This window comes from Phaethon lepturus, unplaced genomic scaffold, assembly GCF_000687285.1.
Source record: "Phaethon lepturus isolate BGI_N335 unplaced genomic scaffold, ASM68728v1 scaffold32731, whole genome shotgun sequence".
In the NCBI taxonomy this organism is placed as follows: Eukaryota; Metazoa; Chordata; class Aves; order Phaethontiformes; family Phaethontidae; genus Phaethon; species Phaethon lepturus.
Genome location: NW_010520514.1, coordinates 3,713 through 24,690, shown reverse-complemented (window position 1 = coordinate 24,690; position 20,978 = coordinate 3,713). Strand labels below are relative to the sequence as shown.

General features: G+C 44.3%; 1 protein-coding gene across 1 annotated transcript in view; it reads right to left on the bottom strand.

Annotated features, from left to right (window-relative positions):
* ETV6 (ets variant 6) overlaps positions 1–9,700 on the bottom strand; it is a 33,780-nt gene extending 24,080 nt beyond the window's left edge. The window contains exons 1-3 of the mRNA XM_010297409.1: positions 9,508–9,700; positions 5,516–5,650; positions 230–772 (exon numbers count right to left, since the gene is read on the bottom strand). Coding sequence (XP_010295711.1) covers positions 230–772; positions 5,516–5,650; positions 9,508–9,700 — 871 coding nt within the window. The remainder of the gene's footprint in view (positions 1–229; positions 773–5,515; positions 5,651–9,507) is intronic.
* Positions 9,701–20,978: the final 11,278 nt, after the last annotated feature.

Sequence of the window (20,978 nt, the reverse complement as noted above, 5' to 3'; positions counted from 1 at the left end):
GACACAAATGTTTCAATACCGATTACTCATTCTGTGGTCACAAGCAAGTCACTCTGTACCTTTGCTTACCTGCCATGAAACTGGTTTAATCATATTTAACTGTCTAAACCACAGATGTGGTGAAACTTGCAGAATGCCAGTAAACTCTTGAGGTCAGAGTAGCACAAGGAAACGAGACGCTCTTAATACTGAGCGTCAACTTTAGTGTAGCCTAGAGAATGTCACTTACCTGCTATTCTTCCAATTGGCATTGCATGATCCTCAGGAGGGGATACAGACACCATGATGTGGTTCATATAAGCTAACTCTTCTCGGTGGGACAGGTTGATCGGCTTTACCTCCCTGTGCAGCCCATCCTCAGACAACCTTGGTGGTTTGAAATCGGAGTGCCTGGGGTTCAGTATCAAAGGATGCATGATAGGGCTGGGCATCAGCTGGATGACCCTGGTGTTCTCCTGGCGAGGGCTGGAGGGCTTCTGGAGCACCTCCGAAGGAGGCGGGCAGTGGTTGTTTTCTATTGGGGACACTGAGAGAGGATAGGGCTCCTGGTGGTTGTTCTCTTGCTGATGCCTTGACCCCGGCACCCTGTCAGCCGGGGAGAGGCGACGGATAGTGTTGTCCATGGGGGACTTCAGTGGCCGCTGATCGGGATCTGGTGATGGACGGTGGTTGTTGGTGATGGGTGATCTAGAACGATGCAACAGTTCAATGGTTGGGGGGTTGTGATGGACTGTTTCTGTGGATGGTCTTGAAGGTCTCTGGACAAAACTATCTGTGGAGAAAAAAAACCCAAAAATACAGATTGTCTATATTGTGATCAAGGAGTAGGATCTAACTGCCAAACTGTTAGCTGGGCTTACTGGGTACTGCTGTAAGCTTCAAAATGTTTTTATTTGTGTGACCTACAGATGCCCAGAAAAATGTCATATAAATGCAGATAGTTATTACTACACAGAATGAAACCAGTACCATGAATCTCCCTCCATCATCATGTAATGGTAGTTCCTCGGGAAATCTGCTAAAGAGAAGTTCCATTTTGAGAAGCTGACTGGAACACATGTGAGGAAAGTAAGATCTGATTCAGCTGTACTGCGTTCCTGTGCAAATGCTTTGAAACTTATCTCCCGCCATTCATGTCTCTACATGTGGTTCCTGTTACTGTACCATGATGAGCACTGTAAGGGAGAGGGCAGACATAAAAAGGGAAAATGTCTCCAGGAAAATATTGGGTAGTAAGTTTTAGATGGTAGAGGTCATCTCTACCTTAGGTCAAGGTAGAGAACACCTTAGTCTGAAATACAGACTGGGTTATCTAAAAAAACCCACTGGTAGGAAGCTCTTTGTGAAACACTAGCTAAATTTTATCCCTGCCTTGATTTTAAGAGCATGTAATATCTTCATAAGGATATTTTCACCTTGTTTTATTTAGTCTGTGCTCTCTACTTATGGGTTGTCCCATATAAGCACTTACATTTCTTCAGCACGAGGACTTCTAGCATCACTTTTGCATGAGCATACTTCCACAGCTGCGATCCTTAACAGTAGGGGAGAGATAAATCATGGCTCTAGGTCCATGTCTTTACGTACTAACAACCTTCTCACAAAATGAAATGCTTGACATAAACAGTGCAAACTTTCAGCTTAGCTAAGGCCATAAATTTTGACTTGGGAAATTACTGACAAAGAGGAAAACACCACCAGAGCACAGTGACTAACAGGTTTTTATCTGAAAAACAAAGATCAAATTTCAGTGCTGTTTGTCAAAAGCCTTGGATGATAAGAGGAGGAAACTGCTGGGTACATGTCAACAACTGAAACAAGTAGCTGCCCATTTGTGGCTGCCTGTTTGTTCACTCCATTTGCACCGATCCTCTTCAAAGAGTCTCTTGCTTTCTTGTCGAGGCAGTGACACTCATTGAAGACCCTGTCGAGGTGAAGACCCAGGGGCTCCCACTGCCCTGGAACCATGGCAGGCATCAGGAGAGGGATCAGCACTTACCCAGGGAAAGTCCTGAACAGGAAAAGCTCTAATCCTGAGAAAATGTAGTGCCAGGCAGTGACATAGCACCCACCCTTTTGCCTACTCAATGGGCTTTTCATCTACACAAGGACACTATAGTCTACAGGAAACCCTGAAATTTTAGGCAGAAACTACATGGCTCCAGAACACTTATTTCACACATTTGTGGTCCCGGACAAGAAAAATACATTTGTAGAGCTATTTAAGGTACTCACAATGAAAGAGCTGGAGGACATGAAACTCCAGAGCTATATATTGTTCTTGTTTAAACCTAAACAGCTCTAAATACAATGTGGCCAGCTAATGTGGGATAGCCCAAATGATGTGAAGATCAAAGAAGTATTAATTCCTACCTCTGTGGCTGTCTTGTCTTGATGTCTCACTTCTTTGCCACAATAGAAAGAAAAGCAACCCCCCAATTTTACCATCCGCCCCATCACTGTACATTCAAATAGACCAGAATATTGTATTGGTTGTCCTACTTACTTAAAGTGCCTTCGCTGTGGGGAGCAGCTATCTTGAAAGCAGAAAGGAATGCATTGCTGTGCTTTCCACCAAGCTCTCTGCAAAGATTAGCTGTTTCTGACAAGCTCCAAACAGAAGCAGACCTATCTGCTCCCAAACTATGGTCATCCTGAACCAGGATGGGGTGGAGAGAAGGTAGGGACCAAGGAACTCTTTAAACAGCAGCAAGAGGAAAAAAACACAAATGGATACACACCAGTGTTCACTTTCCTCCAAGATCTTTCTTTTTAAATGCTCAACTAAAGAATCCCCTCACGGCCGAAGCTGCTGTTTACCATAAAACAATTCACACTCAGCTCCAAGCAGTTCACTGGCACGAATGACCCTGAACAGAATAAAATCCTGATCACATTCATTCCTTGGCACATCTGATGACTGTAAGTTGAGCACATATGGTATATCATTTCCTGCAGGAATAGACTCTCTCATCAGTCTGGCTCTTCATTCTGAGTGACCCACACTCTTTTCTTGAAGGGAAAGCTGTGCAAGGGAATTCAGCTCCCAGGAAAATTGCTGACCTATGTGATCCATCTAGGGATGGGTGGGGCTGCACTCACTTTGGGAATGAGCAATTGCTGGCGTGACAATCCCAAAGATTGGCACCCTTTGCTTACCCATAAAAGAAGAGCAGGGAATGACAGTATAAGCTTCTTGTATGGCATCCCATCAGATGACTCAGTGCTGAGTCAGAAGGACCACAAATTCACTCTCCATTGCTCATCCCTCTACAGGGACAGACAGATGCCCACAGGGCAGATTCCAAGCCAATGCCAATGCATCTTGGAGATATCATGAACTGTCATCTGATTTCAAATGGTCAAACCCACTTTACTTAAGTTAGAAAAAAGCCACTCGATGTAAATCTTGGTCTCACTGGATTCTGTTAAAATTAAAGCATTTAGAAACAGGATCATAAGCATATAATCTATAAGGAAATGGGCAAAAGAGCCAGTAGAAGAAAATGGAAAAAGATCACTGGAGTAAGAAGGGATTTAAAAAAACATCCATCACCTATGAAGTTTTAACCACTCAAAATTCTGCCAAACACTTGACCCCTCTGTTACAGTTTGTGAGTTTGGCAGGGTAAGTTCTGCTTCTCACATTCATTCTCCTTTTTTACTAAGCTGCATTCTGCTGAGGGAAAACGGTAAACTTAATTGTGCTAGTTTCTCCCAAGTGACTCTGTGAAACAGGAAGAAGAAAGAAGGAATGTCAAAATGCAGAAATAAATAAATACACCTGCCTATAAATTCTTGGCGTAAATATTTTCCAATTGGTCAGTCTTGTGGCAGGCAAGCTGTAGTTTCTTTTTTTTGTTTTGAAGTCCCTCTCACAGCAAAACAAGAACTAATTTTTGTCATTATAAAGAAAAGTTTTAAGTAACAGCACAGAGTTCTGTACGGGCAAACATAGTGGTACTATCAGCAGCCAGAGTATTGTGAGGAAGAAATCAAAGTTGTTTCTTAATCATCCTGTGCTCTGACAAAAGTTAGATGAGATTGCAAAGGACTTATGTTTTAAGTGACACACATGAAAGGCCAACTTAACATCCCTGTCAAATCCTCTCTAGACTGAAAGTTGTTCCATATCTTTAATGTAGGGGTGTCTGAGAGGGCTGCTAGTATTTCTGTTTGAAGTTTAGAAAGGGAACACTTGTGGGTGAATGCCAAGCTTCAGGAAAAAATGGAGATTTTTATAATGGTCTTTGGAAAGTGCCTATCTTAATACACTAGGTAACTGTCTCTTGCACAATTCTGCCAATTCAACCTCATCCTGACCTGCAGCACCCTCTTCTAATGTGAAATATTAACACAGCTGTGTGGAAACACTTTGGAGTGTCCTTATGCCACCTGCTGCTGTCCTGCTCTTGGCTTAGTCTCAGAGTTTTGCTGGTGCCATTTGATTCTGGCTTGCTCAGGCTGGCCATGGGCAACTTGTACAGGTCTGACAGTATCCCTGGATCTTCTCTTGCAATCCCACATTGAATCTTGAAATAGTTTGTGCATCTTTTCTCCGGTTAGCAGAGACTAGGGTGATATCCTAACTCACTTCTGTTCTCTTCTCCTGTTTACTTAAAAAAGGAATAACACTACTTTTTCCTAGGGTTTTTTTTTTTTTAATTGAAAAAGTGAATTCTACCTGCTGCTTTCATGGAAAGGACTTTTCAAAAGACTTAGGCTTTATATTTTTCTGGTACCCAAAAAAACCAAGAAGCCCTTTAGTATGTATATTTTTAAAGAAAATAAAACTTCCATTTTCCATTGAAGGAAGCACACATACATTTTGATCTGCACTAATAATGAGCAGAAGCAGCCCAAATCTGCAATTCCACAAACATATCTATTCTTTCTTCACCGCCTCTAACGGCCATGGTACGTGTGGACACTATTAGAAGGCTAACTAATAACCTAATCAAGTAATTCTGATAGTAACAACAAGACAAAACCTGCAGAAAAATCTTCAATCAACATGAGTTACTCCATTAGCAAAGAAGCTGACCAACAAGATGGGCTCAGTGCTAGGAACTCTGACATGATGCGATGACAGATTGTCAGTTGAAGTGACTTTGAGTTACATGTTCCTCTCTGAGGCTGCCTTCTCCCTTGCTCTGCAAACAGTTGCATCTATTCGCATCTCCAGGATACAAAAAGTCCATGAAGCATCTTTGTCTACCTAATTGGGAGTGAGGAAAAATGAATCAATGAGGTCAATAAAACTTTCTGGTATTTTTGTAATCTGCATCTGGTGTAGCTTTCAAGCAGGCTTTGGAAACAGGACAAAATAATAGAAGATAAATGGAGGGTGCACAGTGACTCCCTAGACCAGTTGATTGTTCTAAAGCTGTGGAGACAAAGGGAGGACAGTAGCTTTACTTAAGTAACTTTGGAGCAAGAAAGTGACATAATTCCTCATAGCCTTGCCCTACTCGCCTCTATAATGGCAGCTCCCATAAGAATGAGACAGAGTTACCTTCATCATGATTCTGGTGTAATATGACCTCTGGCTGAGCATGGATAGAGTTCCCAGGGTGGAAGAAAGGTGTGAAGAGCATACGAGCTTTCCTTTGCTTCAGGATATGCTGAAGGAGTTCATACAAAACATCACCTGAAAGACAAACAACAGGAAAAAGGAAATGAAAACCTGCTTACTGCTGAGAAGACTCATTTAGCCATCTGATGCATGAATTCATGGCTCCTGGGTGCTATTTTCAGACCCAAAAATGCTTGCAGTAAAATCCTACATTTAATTGTTTTGCAAGGTTCTTCCCTGAAAGGAAAAAAAAGAAAAAGAAAAGCTGCACATCATGCCTCTGTGGTGATTGTGGAAAAATGGGAGAATAACAAAACATGGCTTTTATTATCCCAACACAGAAATTTTTTCAGGCTACATCACTGCCCATCCAAGAGCTCCAAACTTTTACATGCAGTAGTTAGTTCAGTGTCCCACCTTCTCTCATCACAGCCTCAGTTTTTTAGATAGATACCTTGGGACACAGAATTCTTAAATGTAGAGGCTGTGATTTATGCAGTGAACTGCTGGGAGCAAAGACGGTGATCGTCTTTAATTACTGAACAACTTAGGCTTTATAGGGTGAGGAGATAGAAGATGTTGTAAAGCCTCTTCATACAACACCAGTGTCTCAAGGCCAGAGGCAGTGTGCTGCTAAGATACTCCATTCTAGGAGGAAGAACTCTCACTTTGAAAGGTTACTTTGAGATGGACTCAAAGACTTGAAAAGAATTGAGAGATTTAACTATCCTGAACACCCTTGCTATGGTGACAACTCCTGGAGACACTCAAGTGCTACAGGTACCTTAGGAACTTCTGTATGTCCCTCTTGGCGTCATGGGTTGGACTCCTGAAAAGCCCAAATGGGATCCCAAAGCCAGTTATTTCTAGCTACTAGAATCTATATGGAGCTCACTGCAACAGGCACTACTAGACCATGGATATGATGAAGACTAAGGAACAAAACGCAGCGGACTTGGTGCTCTGTATGGGAAAATACAGTCTGTTAGTTGCTATTGTATTGACACAGAAACGTCTGCAGCAAATTGCACCGCACCAAGCTGACATGTTCTTGTGTGAATTGATCCAGATGCTTTTTTCTGGGATGCAGGCAGGCTGTTCCTCACTCCCTGCCCCCCCCCCCCCTCGCCAATTCCCTGGCACCAGAATTGTTCTATCTTTCCTCAGTGGAATATATCACCGTAATATTTAGGAGACCAATGGACTAACTGCTTATTTTGTGTCTTTTTATGTATTACATCTTGTACTGATGCCCCTCCTCCAACAATATCTACATGAAACACCTAGGTACTTACACATTTTGTCTGATGTAACTGGTGGGACATTTCAAAGTGAAAATGTACAACACAGGGTAGGAAGTCTCTTGACTTTTAATTCTGCTTGCTCTTTTCTGTTTGTCACTGCTCATATTACAGAGGAACAGGCTAAAGTAATAACATATTATCTGAAAAGGAACTTAGTGAAGTTTCACTTAGGAAACCTTGGATTTTCTGGGATAGTTTTCTCAAGTGTGTGAGTTTTTTTAGTAGTTGCTTCTATGAGATTGTAAGCTGTGTGCCATTTGTTCCTTGTCTCTATAAACTGCCAATGCTCTATTTGTAGGCAAGTTTAGTGTCTTAGCGTGAAACAGTTAAAACCATCCTGCTTTCCATAGTTCAGCTTCCTTTATTTTTAGCATCTTGGCTGCTTTTACTGTCTCAGCAGTGACTTTAGGGCATTTTTAAAAGGCGATTGCAATACCTGAAAATCTAATTAAAAACAAAGCCTCGAGAACCAAGCTACGTTTTCCATGTTTAGTACACGAAAGGCTAAAAAGTGATTTTACCACATAATTTGCATCTTTGAATGCAACAGTGGCACAATCACAATTAGTGCTGTAACATTCCAAGCAATAAGTAGCAAATTTGTACCTCTTTTGATTTGGCCTGGCAGACTAGCGAAAACGTCCATGAAGCTGGCCGTCTTTTTTTTACCGAACAAAACAGTTATGCTTCTGCACCACCCAGATGCAGTAATGGTAGTTAAGAAGGTGAAAAATATTTTTCACTCTCCCTCTCCTCTGCTGCCTCCCTTCCCTGGCCAGCCCTAAACAGGAGACTAGCTGTGGGGCTGTGAGCCCACTTTGTTGCTAGGACCTGTGGTGGGGAGTGGATGTGGTTCACCTGGTTTAACCATGAGGGGAAAGTATACAGATTTTATGTAGCTACACTCTTGAAAAACTTAATGCCTCTATGGCAAGCATTATTTCATAGGTCTTAAATTTCACGTATAATTAATTTCTGGGAAACGTTGAGGCAATGGGCCTTTACTTACAGGCACCTAAATTTTTAGGGACTGACTCAGATATCCTCTAAAAGGTTTATTATCAGTGGGCAATACCTGTAGAGAAGGAGAGAAAAAGTAAGGGAGGCGGCCTTTAGTTTGGTTATTTTATTCCAAATCTAGGTAAATAAGAGCTTAACCTCCTGCATAAAGTGAGGATTTGCAAGCCGGAGGCTCTTCTCTGCAAATGCTCTATCTCCAGCCTACAAACTTGTTAATCCTACTCATTTCAAGTGCCCTCGCTGCACACAGGGGAAGAGCAGGGGCATAACTTGTAGGCAGCAAGGCATTGATGATAAGAGGAGTTGCAGACAAGACTCAAAGGTGTCCTTACAGTCCTTGCCCACATCTCCACTTTCAATACTCCCTTTGCCTTAAGTAGGGCTAATTTTTAAATTAAGTTTATTCAGTGGTGTACTAGAATTAAAAAAACAGACATTTCTAGGCATCAGTTTTCACTACTGTATTATAATGGCAAGAGACATTAATGGTTGGCATCCCCTTCCATACAAAATTACTCCTGGATTTGAAGCACATGCTTAAAAAACTTCATATATACTAAACATAAGCCACAGTTTGTGAGGCAAATTCTGCAGGAGGATGGTTGTGGGAGTGCATTCAAGCGAGTTGCCAAGCAGCTTGATGCAGAATTAGTGCCATGGGTTGCTTATCAGCTGGATCCAAGCAGCACCAGTGGTACTTCTGCACCTAGTAAGCCTTGCACTGGAAGCCGCCTAACAGCAGTTCTGTCACCTCTTAGTTCAAATTCTTTGATCACCTATAAAGACTGAATTATGAGCCTTTATATTTAACAGAAGTACCTTGTATGGTCAGAAAAGAAAAGCTCACAACTCGTATTTAGAACCACTAACTCACATTTAGTTAAACCTGTCTGACAAAGGAGGGCAGAGGCTTACTCCAACTGTAAAACTGGAGCACACAGACCGCAGGGGATATAAATATAGGCAGGCAACATACACATTTGCAAATCTTCTTTGTGAACAAATGAAGACATAATTTGAGCAATAGGCAGACTGATTCACACACCTGTCTTTGCTGTGCCTTGGGCTGGACTCCAGCACGTGAGAGAATACAGTAAAGTAAAGCAAAGCCCACAGGGGCTGTAAAATAGAGGAAAGGTCCCCCAGGGAGGAGTTTTGCAGTCACTTTTAGCAGCATGTCAGCCAAGCCAACTGTGAGGCAGAATGCTAATATGGGCTTCTTAAGAGGCTGGAGCACTTGATTAACTTGCCGCTGGAGTTGGGTCTATGAAAAGATAAGCCTTTATAGGGAAGAGCTGGAAGTCATAAAGTGCTGCCAGAGAAGCTTGCTTTCTGGGAGTTCTGCAGGGAGTTTTAACTAGAAACAGGTTGAACGTTTGGGTTGGGTTTGGATTTGCATTCAAATTTGCCTACAACTCAGGTGTATCAGGATTTCTACTCCCTCCTCGCCCTTTTTGTCCTTGCCTCATACCAATGTCTCTGTCCTCCCTCTCTTCTCCTTGCAAAGTCCACCCCAACAAATGCGACTATTTCCTCCTCTGACCGTCTCCAGATTTCACTGCAGCTCCCTCTCTCTTTTCAGTCACAGCTTCTGTAAGCAATCCTCACCTGAATGAGGAGACCTGTATCGAAAGTCCTCTTTGGTCAGGAGCAGCAGAGCCTTGCCGTTCATCTCAAAAGTGTTGCTCTCAATCGGCCTCAAGGAAAACTCCTTCTCCGCCCACCTGAGCCACTGTGCCACATCATCCCTGCTCCAGTAAACGGGCTGCAAACCTGTGGCAGGAAGAGATGATGATCGCATTACCAAATTGAGACAAGGCATGGGAATACAGGCAAACATCAATGAATCCCCCTTTCTCCCCACATCATAATGTGCAAAGTCTCAGGGGAGGGTGTAGGAGAGGAATGTCACGTTGATGCAGAATTACTCTAAGCACTGGACTGTGAAATACTTCATTAGTTCAGGCACCTTGGTTTATCTGTGACATCTTGAGAAACAAGAACTGCCTCAGCATCCTGTAAAAAGCTTCTAGGATATTATTTCATTCCAGGTTTCCACTGTGAAATGGGATTTTCCTCCAGCTGCTTCTTCTGAGGTGCAGAGCTGGCAGGAGGCAAAGTCCTTGCCCCATCCTTCCCAGTGTGTATCGTTTCATACAAGAGAGGCGTGCTCTCTCTTCATACCCCTTGTAAAGTCATCGATCAAGAATAATGAAAAGTAGTCAGGTGCAAGAGAGCTATGGCCAAACTTCCCTCTAGGTGGCTGAGGTCTGTAAAGAAGGGCTGCTTCACACAGCCACTGTAGCACTGTGTCTGTAAGCAGTTATCAGTGCAGGTAAGGTTGAGAACGGTGTAAGCAGACTGGCCCATCCCTCCTGCAGATGCCGTTACGCTAGCAGATGCTATTCCCACACTGGGGAGGAAAATAAACGCTGAGGCTGGGGCACTTTTAGCACTGCTTTAGCCTGTGTTTCCTGTCTAGCGATAAAATATTACCAACGTCACTCTGTCCGTATAAGGGTGGTATGCCATTTTACAGTGACGTAGCAGGTATGTTCGGTTTGGGCACAGATTTCCCAGGGCTCCAAGAAGAATCTGGCAGTCCCTTTCTCCCAGCCAGTTCGTACAGCATATACAGCCCCGACTACTGTGTTTACTCACAGGAGCCCAACCAAGTTACCATGAAAGTCAAAGACCTTTTGCCCGCTACCTTTACTGGGCCCAGGCAGAGAGGCTTGGGAGGTGTGACAATTCAGTATCTGTTCTACAAAAAAATTTAAAATAGCTTCCTTTCCCTGGAGAGAAGGCAGCACAGTGAAGAGCTGTTTATACCCAGGTAGAGAGATTATCTCCAATCCACTGGGAGATAAAAGGTTTCTTTCCTTTCCCCCTTTTCCCAGACTCATTGTTTGACTTGCTACAATGTGCTGCGTAGAACTGAAAGCTTCACACTGTGCATAGGAACATGAAATTTGCCGTATCTGATGAGATCTCTGGTACACAGCCTCTGGCAGGAGCTAATACCTTATGCTTCAGAGGAAGACGAACCTCCCTTCCTCATATTGCACCTGGCTGATTGTACGCTGCGCATGGGAAGAAATTTCCTTCCTGGCACACCATTCTCTGAGATCTGATTACCCTGCTCCTACCAAGCACTAAAAGAAACCTGGGAGAGTTGCACCGCTCTTACTTTGTTTTGGTTTTTACGCCTTTAACAGATAGGCAACCTCTTTTTCTGTTTTAGCAAGAGGTCACATGCAGTGAATTGCATTCTTCTGCTATGCCAGATTCCCAGACAGCAGCTTTGGAAAGTCCCAGAGCCACAGCTGCATACAGAACTGAACCTCAGTCGGAAAAGGAATAGGGATTGAGCCTGAGAAAGGGTCAGAGCTGACCTAAGGAAGGGACGTCTGCATGGCAGCAGCAGGAATTTCCATCGGCTTTCAACTGCCCCTGTAGCACTGTATTATGTGCCATACAGAAACAAGAAGTAGCATTTATTTATTTATGAAGGACTTAAATTCTCTTCCCCCCTATTGAATTAGGGTCTGATTACTGGGGTCAGAGTTTTCTGTAGGACCTTTCTTTTTGAAGGGACTGGGGTGAGGTGCAGGTCTGCTCAGAGACATGCAAACCATCATCTGAAATGCCAGTGAGGTTCATCTTTTGCTGAATACATGCTTATTTCTGCAGAAAACACACTCCAGATCCCAGGCCGCTGCTGAGCAGCATACACATTGACTGAAGCTAAAAGAGAAAGAAGTCAGACTTGATGCAGCCAGACCACAACTTATGAAAGCGTTTAAAAGACCATCTGAAGAGTGCTTGAAATGCTCATGCATGGTTTCTTTTGCCTCCCCCTTAGCCATGCCGTGCAAGTAATAAATTCCCCAAAAGACCACTGTCATGTGGAAATCTAACTGGACTTCTGATGTGCACTTCACAAGATGAGGCACGAAACAAAACAAAACATCACTGGGGAAAATCAGACCAATGTGGACTGAGCTACATGATAACTTCATATGATGTGCATGCTCCCTCATAGACAACAACATAATAAATAAGTCACCCTCTGTACAAACATAGATCAAAGTTTCCCATGTGCTGGTAACAGTGTATTTTTGCCTTTCATTCAACTAATATTAAAGTACCATGTCTAAAGAGAGGTTTAGATTGATCGGTGCTGGACTCAGAACAGCCAAACAAGCTACACAGACTGGAAGAAGCCACATGTGCTGTGCTGGCAACTCGGGAACAGATCCAACACTTTACACTGCAAATCAGGTTTCTGCTGGGATTCAGCAGCATCTCCAAAGCTTGTGAGAAAAGCCTCAAGTAGTATGACCTAGGACCACATGGCTTCTAGTTACTGAGAATCAGCAAGCAGCCCTTCTAATTCAGTTTGGCTATCGCTAAGAGCGGGTGGACGCACCACATCTCTCCACCCATGGGGTGATACCGTAATTAAATACTTACATTGTGTTTGAAAGATATAAAGTGCCATAAAACACTTTAACTACTTTTTCCCTAGATGGATTGCCTCTTCTCTCATTTCCCTCTCTCCCTGCCCTGCTGCTTTCCTGGGAAGTTAGTTTCTCCAGAAAATCCACTTTAGTTGCCTGCCTCCACTGCATGCCCATTTGCTTTGTGAGGCTGAACCAGTTCAGTCGCAGGAGGCTTTTTTGAGAGTGCAGACCGGTGTTGCTGAAAATGCTTCAGAAACCGCCATTCAAAAAGTAATCATGTGCAGTACAGCATTTACTAAACTTGTATCCCACCTTCTCTGCCCTTTCTTAAAAAGAAGCAGTTGGCTTTGTGAAAACAAGGGCATGAGAGGGTTGGCTTTGCAGCGGAAGAGATTTTATGGCACAGCATACATAGTTATCAGTAGGTCCTGAAAATGCTTTCCTATACTCTCCATGAAAGAAAAACTAATCCCGCTTATACTATTTTTCTTTTTTGGATGCTGTTTCTTATTTTCCCCTCTCCATCTTCTCTTTTACTGTCATGCCCACAGTGAAGGAAAATGGGCTCTTTTTATCTCTCCAGTTTTATTCTCTGTGAAAGCTAACAATATTGTCTTCAACTAACAAAGATATTTACCAAGCAGAATAAAGTGAGGAAAACGAGTGCTGTGTTACAAAATGAGGACCGAGTTTTGCCGGCTGAACTGACTGTTGAAATCAGCTGTTGAAATCAGTGGGAAGGCTTTGCTGCTTTCAGTAGGTGTGGATCAGACACAGGGGATGCTGCCTTCCTCGCAGTCTGCCCTCTTGGTGGCCAGCGTCACCACGGGCTTCAGAGGGTGAATTTTGACCTGGGAGTCAGACCTGGCCCTGTTCCCATCTGTGCCATTGCTTCGCTGGCTGAAACCTGGCAAGCATTCCCAACCTTGGTCTCCCTATCTGCAGAGTGTAAAAATAAAGAACAACAAAAACTTCTTGAACTCAACAGCTGAAAGCAGGTTAGACAAAGCCATGTAAACCATCAGAATCCGGCTCTGCGAGATCCCAGCGTATTCTCTAATCTGTCTTCTGTCAGGTTCCAAGTATCACCACCAGCAGAGTAAAATACAATCATTTATAGACACTTTTATAATCTGACAGCTTCACATGCATTAAACAGGGAGCAAATTCATGCTCACTGTACTAACGCTGCAGGCTGGTGCACTGTTGTCTTAATAGATTATCTACTTCTGTTGCTTATTCCTCACCTGAAGTCCTGTTTCTAACACCTGTTACACTAGCTACCTTATAAATGGTGAGAGCGATCAATTCTCATGCTCCAGGGCACAAGCCGATAACCATCTGGACAGCAGAAGAAATCCAGTCTCTGTTCCTTTCTGGTTTTGCACAGCAAAAACAAGTACAATGAAGAGGGGCCAATGGGGTAATTTACACCTTGAAGTAGCCAGTAAACTTGTTTAGGTATGTTCAAGCACTTACACATGTAGACACATGCACACGCACACAGCAGAATGTATAGGTCTGTTGAAGAGAAGTTTAAGCTGATGGCCTCTAAAGAGTTCACTCCTTTTGACAGTGAGCCCCCCCAGGAAACTTAAGCATGGTCAGACTTTGAGGTTGGAAAAACAGAGTGCTCTGCTCACCTAGTATAGCCCTCTGCACATAAAACTACACAGCCAGCAATATTTGCATCTGACCACAAACTTCTGGCAGGGTTACAACTTTGTTTTTTGAAGAGATGTAGCCACCCTTGAATCTTGCAAAGCACTCATATTCAGCATCTCCTTCTTTGCTTTGGAAGACAGGGTATGTGTTTTACAGTATGAGTTGCTACGTACAGTGCATGTAACAGATACACCTAAAATGTGAAGTATAATGTACCGTAGGCTGTTTTCACCTTGACTCATTTTGGAACAATGTGAAGACACAAATCCAATGCAAAGTGTGATGTACAGTACCACTGAGAGCTGCTGTTCCATTTTAGTTTCGATATGAGGATGCAGCCACACGACAGCATGCATGATGGAAACAGCATTCGCAGTAAGTTTTGTCTAACTTTGTTCCACTTCGGCTGGGCACTCCATCCTTATGCCTGCCGCCTGGCAGACAGGATGATGAAGAGAGAAGAGGGTAAAGACAGATCTCTCATTTATCCCTGCTTTCTGCAGGACTGGCAGAATTGTTCTCACTCCCACATCGAAAACTACTTAGTTGGGCAAACAGCAAAGGGGCCAGCGCATGCAAATCAGCAGCTGGTTTCCAAACACCCAGGGACAGATGCACCATCACTGGCAGCATCAGGCAGGCCAGCTCTGACTACAGGACAGTACTTGAGCCTTTAGTGGGAACACAATGCTGGAGAGGCTCAGAAGACTTGAATGACTGCTACCAATTAGCTCTTTAGGAACTGAAGTTCTCTTTTTTGTTATTAATTAACAAAAATAAGGCATAGTATGTGGTTCTGCCTATGATGGTGTATGTCAAGCGGGAGAGAAGCATGAGGTTTTTCTCTACATTTCTATGTAAAGGCAACATGGTCTGGAGAAAAAACACAGGATTAGATTCAAAACCTTTTCACAGGCTCTCCCAGAGCAACTTTTTAAAATTCCTCTCCTTCTGTCTCACTTCTTCTTTTGGAAAGCCAGACTACCAAGATGCAAAGAGGTGTCATGGGGCTTGGCCAGTTAACATCTGAAATGCTTCGAAAGTGCAAAATGCTGCACAGCTGCTTCAAATGACTATGGTTCAACACTCCCGTGGTGCTGCCTCTGCTGTCCTCTGGTTCCCTGTTCAGAGGTATTGATTGCTGATGGAGACCAAGGGCCCTGTTCTGATACCATGCTCGAACCTGACAGCACAAACCACGACGTGCTGCTCCCTGAGAAGGGCTGCAGTGCTGAGCTCAATGGCAGTGTGCCAATCATGCTGAAAGCGGTTTCAAATTGAAGCCCAAGCTGGGCACTGAGGTCCTCCTGAGAGAGGAACGTCATGTGATCTCTGCTGGAACTACTGCACTGTCTCTTACCCCAAGTGCCTTCCCCATAGCTACCAGTGCTGGCAGGCTCCCACCCATGGGGAGCTCAGCAGCCCTTCAGGACTACCTCTGCTACAGAAGGTAAAGGCAGAAAGATTAAGGACCCTGCTTTCTCAGGAAGCCTAATTTCCTCAGAGGAAAGGAATAGGTGACAGGGAGTTGTGGTGTGCTTAGCTATCCCCATGCAGTTGGACAACCTCAACAAACGCCTTCTGGGACTGCTCTTGGGTTGGCATACATGTGGAAGACACAGCCCTACCACAAGATAAACTCTGTGTTGGTGGTGGTTCGTGCACTTATTATTACGAGTACAGGACGGAGGTCTGGTGTGCGGTGATGTGCCCGAGCACTTGCTCTTTCCAGCAGGTGTCGGCTGACCCGGGTAGGGGAGAAGCAGTGGCCATTCATCACTGCCAGCCCACTGAGATTGCCTCATCCTACAGTAGAAGGCTGGCTCCACAGTTTCGAGGCCCAGAGATAAGCAAAGGTAGAAAAGGAGGAAAAGGTTAATCCTGGCTAATCCTCAGAGAGAATTATACGGGAGGTGAGTACAAACTGGTACAAGAGAAAAGGACGGCAGCAGACGAAAATGCGCCTTTACAAGTCTTGTTAAGGAAAAATGATTGGATAGGCAACAGAGGAGTTGTGTGATGGGCAGGAAGAGAGACCCCAGTGAGGCTTGCGTGTCCTTTAAAAAGGTATGAAACTGCCTGTAATCAGAATGACAAGGCTTTGGGAAGCTTCCCATGCTGCTGGGAACAGAGGGTGAAACAGCCTTTTCAGTAGTAAACTGCAATAAAAAGCATAGGCTCATGTCTCCTGCTGTCCTGTTCAACAGAGTATTACAGCACAAATGCAGGTAATGCTTTGTGCATGGTGTCTGCTTTGGGGCCTCTGTGCATGCAGACATCTACAGAAACAAACCTCGTGAAGCACTGGGCCAGGTTTCTGCCATGCTGACTTTGCTAGCGTGGTGCCCTGTGACCCAGCCCTGCTCCTCTCACTGTCTGCGCAGAGACCCTGGGAAGCTGACACACCCGAATGCCTTAGGGCTCCAGGGTCATAAAACAAATAAAATTGCTGTTCTAATGCAGCCTTTGGAAAGCCCGTAAGAAACATATTGATTGGAAAATGCTTGATTAGAATGATCAAGCTCTGAGCTCTCATACAGGGAAATAAATCTTTTCAATTCCCCACACCCCGTGCCAAGCTCAGCTTCCTGGAAGCAACTATGGCCCTTTCTGGAACTGAGGTGAAAATCCCATGTTCCATCACCTCCCCTGACCTGCTGACATTACACATGGTTTGCATTTGCTGATCAAATGCACAAGCAGGACTCTAAATTAGCTTGCTGGGCTGAGATGGCTTGCTGATTAATGATGGCAGATGAAGTCACCGATATAGAAACCCCACAAAATGTGAAGTCTGTGCAAGTGGGAAAGGAGAGAAGAAAGGCCACACTCTATAGAATTCAACACGAAGAACATATTTTTTCTCAGTCTACAGCTGAACCCTTTTCTTTGCAGATACAGGTTACTAAATGAAGTACTCTCTTACAAAAAATTACTTAGCTATATCTAAGACCCCCTGCCCCAACAACAGTCAGAAAACTCCCTGAACACTGCAGACCAATTCCTGAAGTCCTCAGAATTGTACTGATGTCAGAATAAAGCCTCAAGTGCAACCCCAGTCATTTAACGCGGCCAGTCATGCTGCATTTCTTGTAACTGAAATCAGTATTTGATCCATAGTAGCCACCTCTCTCCTTTCTGTTTCCACCCGCATTGTCTGGAGCGAGCTTGCAGAAAAAGCAGAACCTGGGATGCAGCCCTCTTTCCTCTGTGAGCTGCCCCGTTTTGGGATCAGTCACAGAAAATGTTATAATGCTGGAGCAGTCTCCCTGCTGCTGACAGGTAGTTTGCGGCCTGAAAAGAGAATTCACCCAGGATGGGGCAAACCAGTCTAGTTAAAATGGTGCTGGTATGAGTGCTGAAGTGGCCAGGGTTTGAAGTTCTGGAAGGGAAAAGCTACCAGCCAAAGAAGCGAGCAACCACAGAGGGGATGGAAAGACCAGCCTGTTTTCTAGGCACTCATTCCACGAGCCATGTCCAAGAGCTTTCAAGAACTGCACAGAACGGTTCCAGTTTCCTTTCGTGTTGTTTGCAAAACCTTCCTAGAAGAGGAAGAGAGCTAACAAGAAGCTCTCCTTCCAGGGGCAGGGAGAAGGCTGGCTTTTTGCATCTGGGCACCACATTCAGAGAAGGCCAGAGCATAACAGCGAGTCAGTGAGCCGCGGACAGCACCAAGGAAAACTCCCGACTACAGCCGTTCAGCCGACTACAGCCGTTCAGCTGCTATTGCAGTTGCTGCAGTCAGGAAAAAACTTGCTTGGGTCCAAGAGGACCCCTCTCTGCTCAGGTTGTGCCTACAGGCAGAGAGGGCAGGTGACCATGGGATTCCTACCAGAGCGGCTTGTGCAACACAAGCAGCTGGCAGGGGGATGGGGAATGGGGAAATGTTGGTTTGGATCCGCTCCCAGTTATAGTCTTAATCCACTCCTGACTCCTTCTCAACCACTTTTTGGCCATTTTCCATGGAGCAGACATTGCTTTCCTACTGCTCCCTTCCAAAAGAAGCTGAAATAAATGTCTTCTGTTGCTTTTTTCCTTGTATGTGCAAAAACTGTATCCTAAACAAAACGAGCTGAGCCCTGACAATGGCATGGGTTAGCTAGCTCAAAAGATCACGCTGCCAGAAGCATGCAGTTTTGCAAGTAGATGTCAAGGAGATTATAAAAACTTTAATTTTCTTCTCAGCAACTCTTCATGTTTCAAACCGATTTATCTTAATCCACGTCAAAATTCAGGTCTAACAAACATTCTTTACAGTTTTCCTGTATTGGATACAGCCACTGCTGATACTACTATCAGTAATACATGCACATTTACACTACACAGTGCCTTTCAACTGCGGACAGATTAGATTGGTGTATTTGTTTTATAAATGTGAGGCACAAAGTCATTGGACACCTGCCCATACACTGAATCTGTTACAGGAGGGATCGAATCCAGGAACTATATGCTGCTCCTCTTTACAACTGGTCAAATGCAGAGCATCTTTATGTCCTTAACACCAACTTTTCCTTCCCAGTGCATCCTGGCAACAGTAATTTTAAGGTTAAAAAAACAAGATCTGTATTAGAATGAACTGTCAATACATGCTGGGTTTTTTCCTTTTAACACAATATGGCCTTGATCCCTAGCTGGGGTGTTGAAGATTTCTAAGTAATTAGGAATAAATTGATCTTGGTGGTCTCGACCTACATATGGTTTTACTTCTGTCTTTTGCCTGCTGCCTAATTGCTATACAGCAGAGAGGGGTGCTGAGATTACTACCATGCTGGTGATGGACCTGAAAGCTCTGGTTTTAGGTACCTGATCAACCCTCCAGAAAGATGTGAAAAACTGAAGAAATAGTTGCTAGTTGCAATGAATGCAGCTGCTAAAATTAAGATGGTTCTTTGGGCAATTTATCGCTTCAACCTATCATGAGCTAGGTCACCTTGATCTTCCAGGGGCTGCGAACTTAGAGGTGATTCTACCGTTTCGGAAACGAGAGGTCAGGAAGTCCTTTTTGTACAGCTGAATCAAGTGGAAAGTTTTGAAATCTCAGTTTCACATGCCAACAAAACACCACCACCACCAACATAGCAAGACATTGTAATCCTCCTGTATTAAGAAGCTGCTTTCTTCTCACAAGGAGATTTTGTTCTCAGAGGCTCACATCCTGAAGAATTTGGGTCCCTTTCCCTTGAGGAATTTTGGCTGGGACTTTGTTTCCTAACTCAACTGTGATTGTGAGAGCTGGGGAGGGGGGAGCGTGTACACAAAGAGCATGTTTTCCAGGCTGTTTCCAGGGAACGTGAGGCCAGCTCCACTACAGAACAGTCTACGCCGTGACAGCAAGATGTCATCTGTTGGCTTCCTCAGCACTGGGGCTCCAAGCCTCGCGAGCTGCAGCTGCACTTGTGCTGCTACTGTAAAAGCAGATTTTGGCAGTGCAGCCAGAACCATGGCTTACTTTGCCTATAACCATTAAGCAAATCAGTGTAGAGAAAATTTTACCACCAGCATATGGTAAGAGCATGTCATACTTCTACTCTAACTGATTTCACTTTTGGACCTCTTGTCTCTTGCTTATGCAGGCATTCTCCTTCAGACTCCTAATTCAGGAAGGCTGTAAAAGCCTGCTTCAATCCACCAGTACATGAGTTCTTCTGTGCTTTATGCAAAGACCTGCCTTCACATGACATTAAATACTAAATAACTGGGGGAAATGGTGCAAATTACAGCTCTGGAGACTGCACGCTGTACTCAGTTTTGAACCCCATCTCAGGCTTTGGGGGTAAAAGCCTTCTTTTAGCATGCTGCAGACATTTCCTGCTCCCAAGATGCTGCAAATCAAGAGTTCTGACATGGTTAAAAACTCCAGATTTAGCTTCATTTCTCGATGGTTCCTTAATGAACCAAATCCCTGCAGCTCTTACAAACTGTCAGTCATTTCTCCGAGAAGACACTGCTGTCCTAGAGAAAGGTCAAGTGCTTGAAACAACTGCTCTAGATGCCGGGGGTCCTTTTCCACATCCAGGGGGACGAGGAGGCCACTGAGACGGACTCCAAACTGCACTACAACGTATCACCCACACAGGAGAAGTAACAGCACTGCATTTGCATGGGGCCCTTTATCTCTACCCTTCCAGTGTGACTTGTGCATGGAAAGGCTTCTTGTACTAAGGTACTTGTGCTTGAAATACATTGATAATGAGAACAAATTAAGTGTGTGCTCTTTGATTATCAGATGATAAATTATCATGATTATCTTTGCTGCAGCTTGAGAATTGCTTCCTCTTCAGGGTTTAACTCCTGCTTGCTCTGAAGCTAGTCAGCACGCCCACTAACTTCTCATATTAGGCCCCCCAAAAACGGGCTTCCACTTACTATTTCTATGCAAGTCTAATGAGGTAGAGACATTACTTCTATTTGGGGCCATTTGAAAATATGTCCCAAGCAGTCAGAAATCAACTTTATTAATTGGCACAGCAGGCAAGACCCTGTTTGGGAACTTGTCAGATTGGAGCTAGGATGCTGTGCTGTGTATCTCAAAGCTAGGTGCGTGCTGCAGTCAGAGGCACGGCTGCAGCACTTGCAGCCATCCCTGGGGGGCCCTCTGAATGAGCTCCCTGAGGTGCCAACCACAACAAGGGCTTGAGCATACACTGCACGTTCAGCACAGCCTGCCTGACACCATGGTAGTTAGTTCATGCTGAGGGCTGTGGCTGTTACAGCTTTAGCAAATTCTTGGGCAGCTGTGAGACTGACTCACCTCTGACTGCAGTGCAGTTACACACTTGTGTGAGCTATGGCTACCTCTCTGTGACAGCCTCAGATCTTCAGAAATACGCACTTCAGTTTCACCCCTCCAGTTCACAGATGGCTCGCAGGCGTCCTGTGCTTGAGGGAAATATCCCCCCTCCTGAACTGGGTATATGGGAACCCCTTTCTGTTATTCTGTCTGGTACA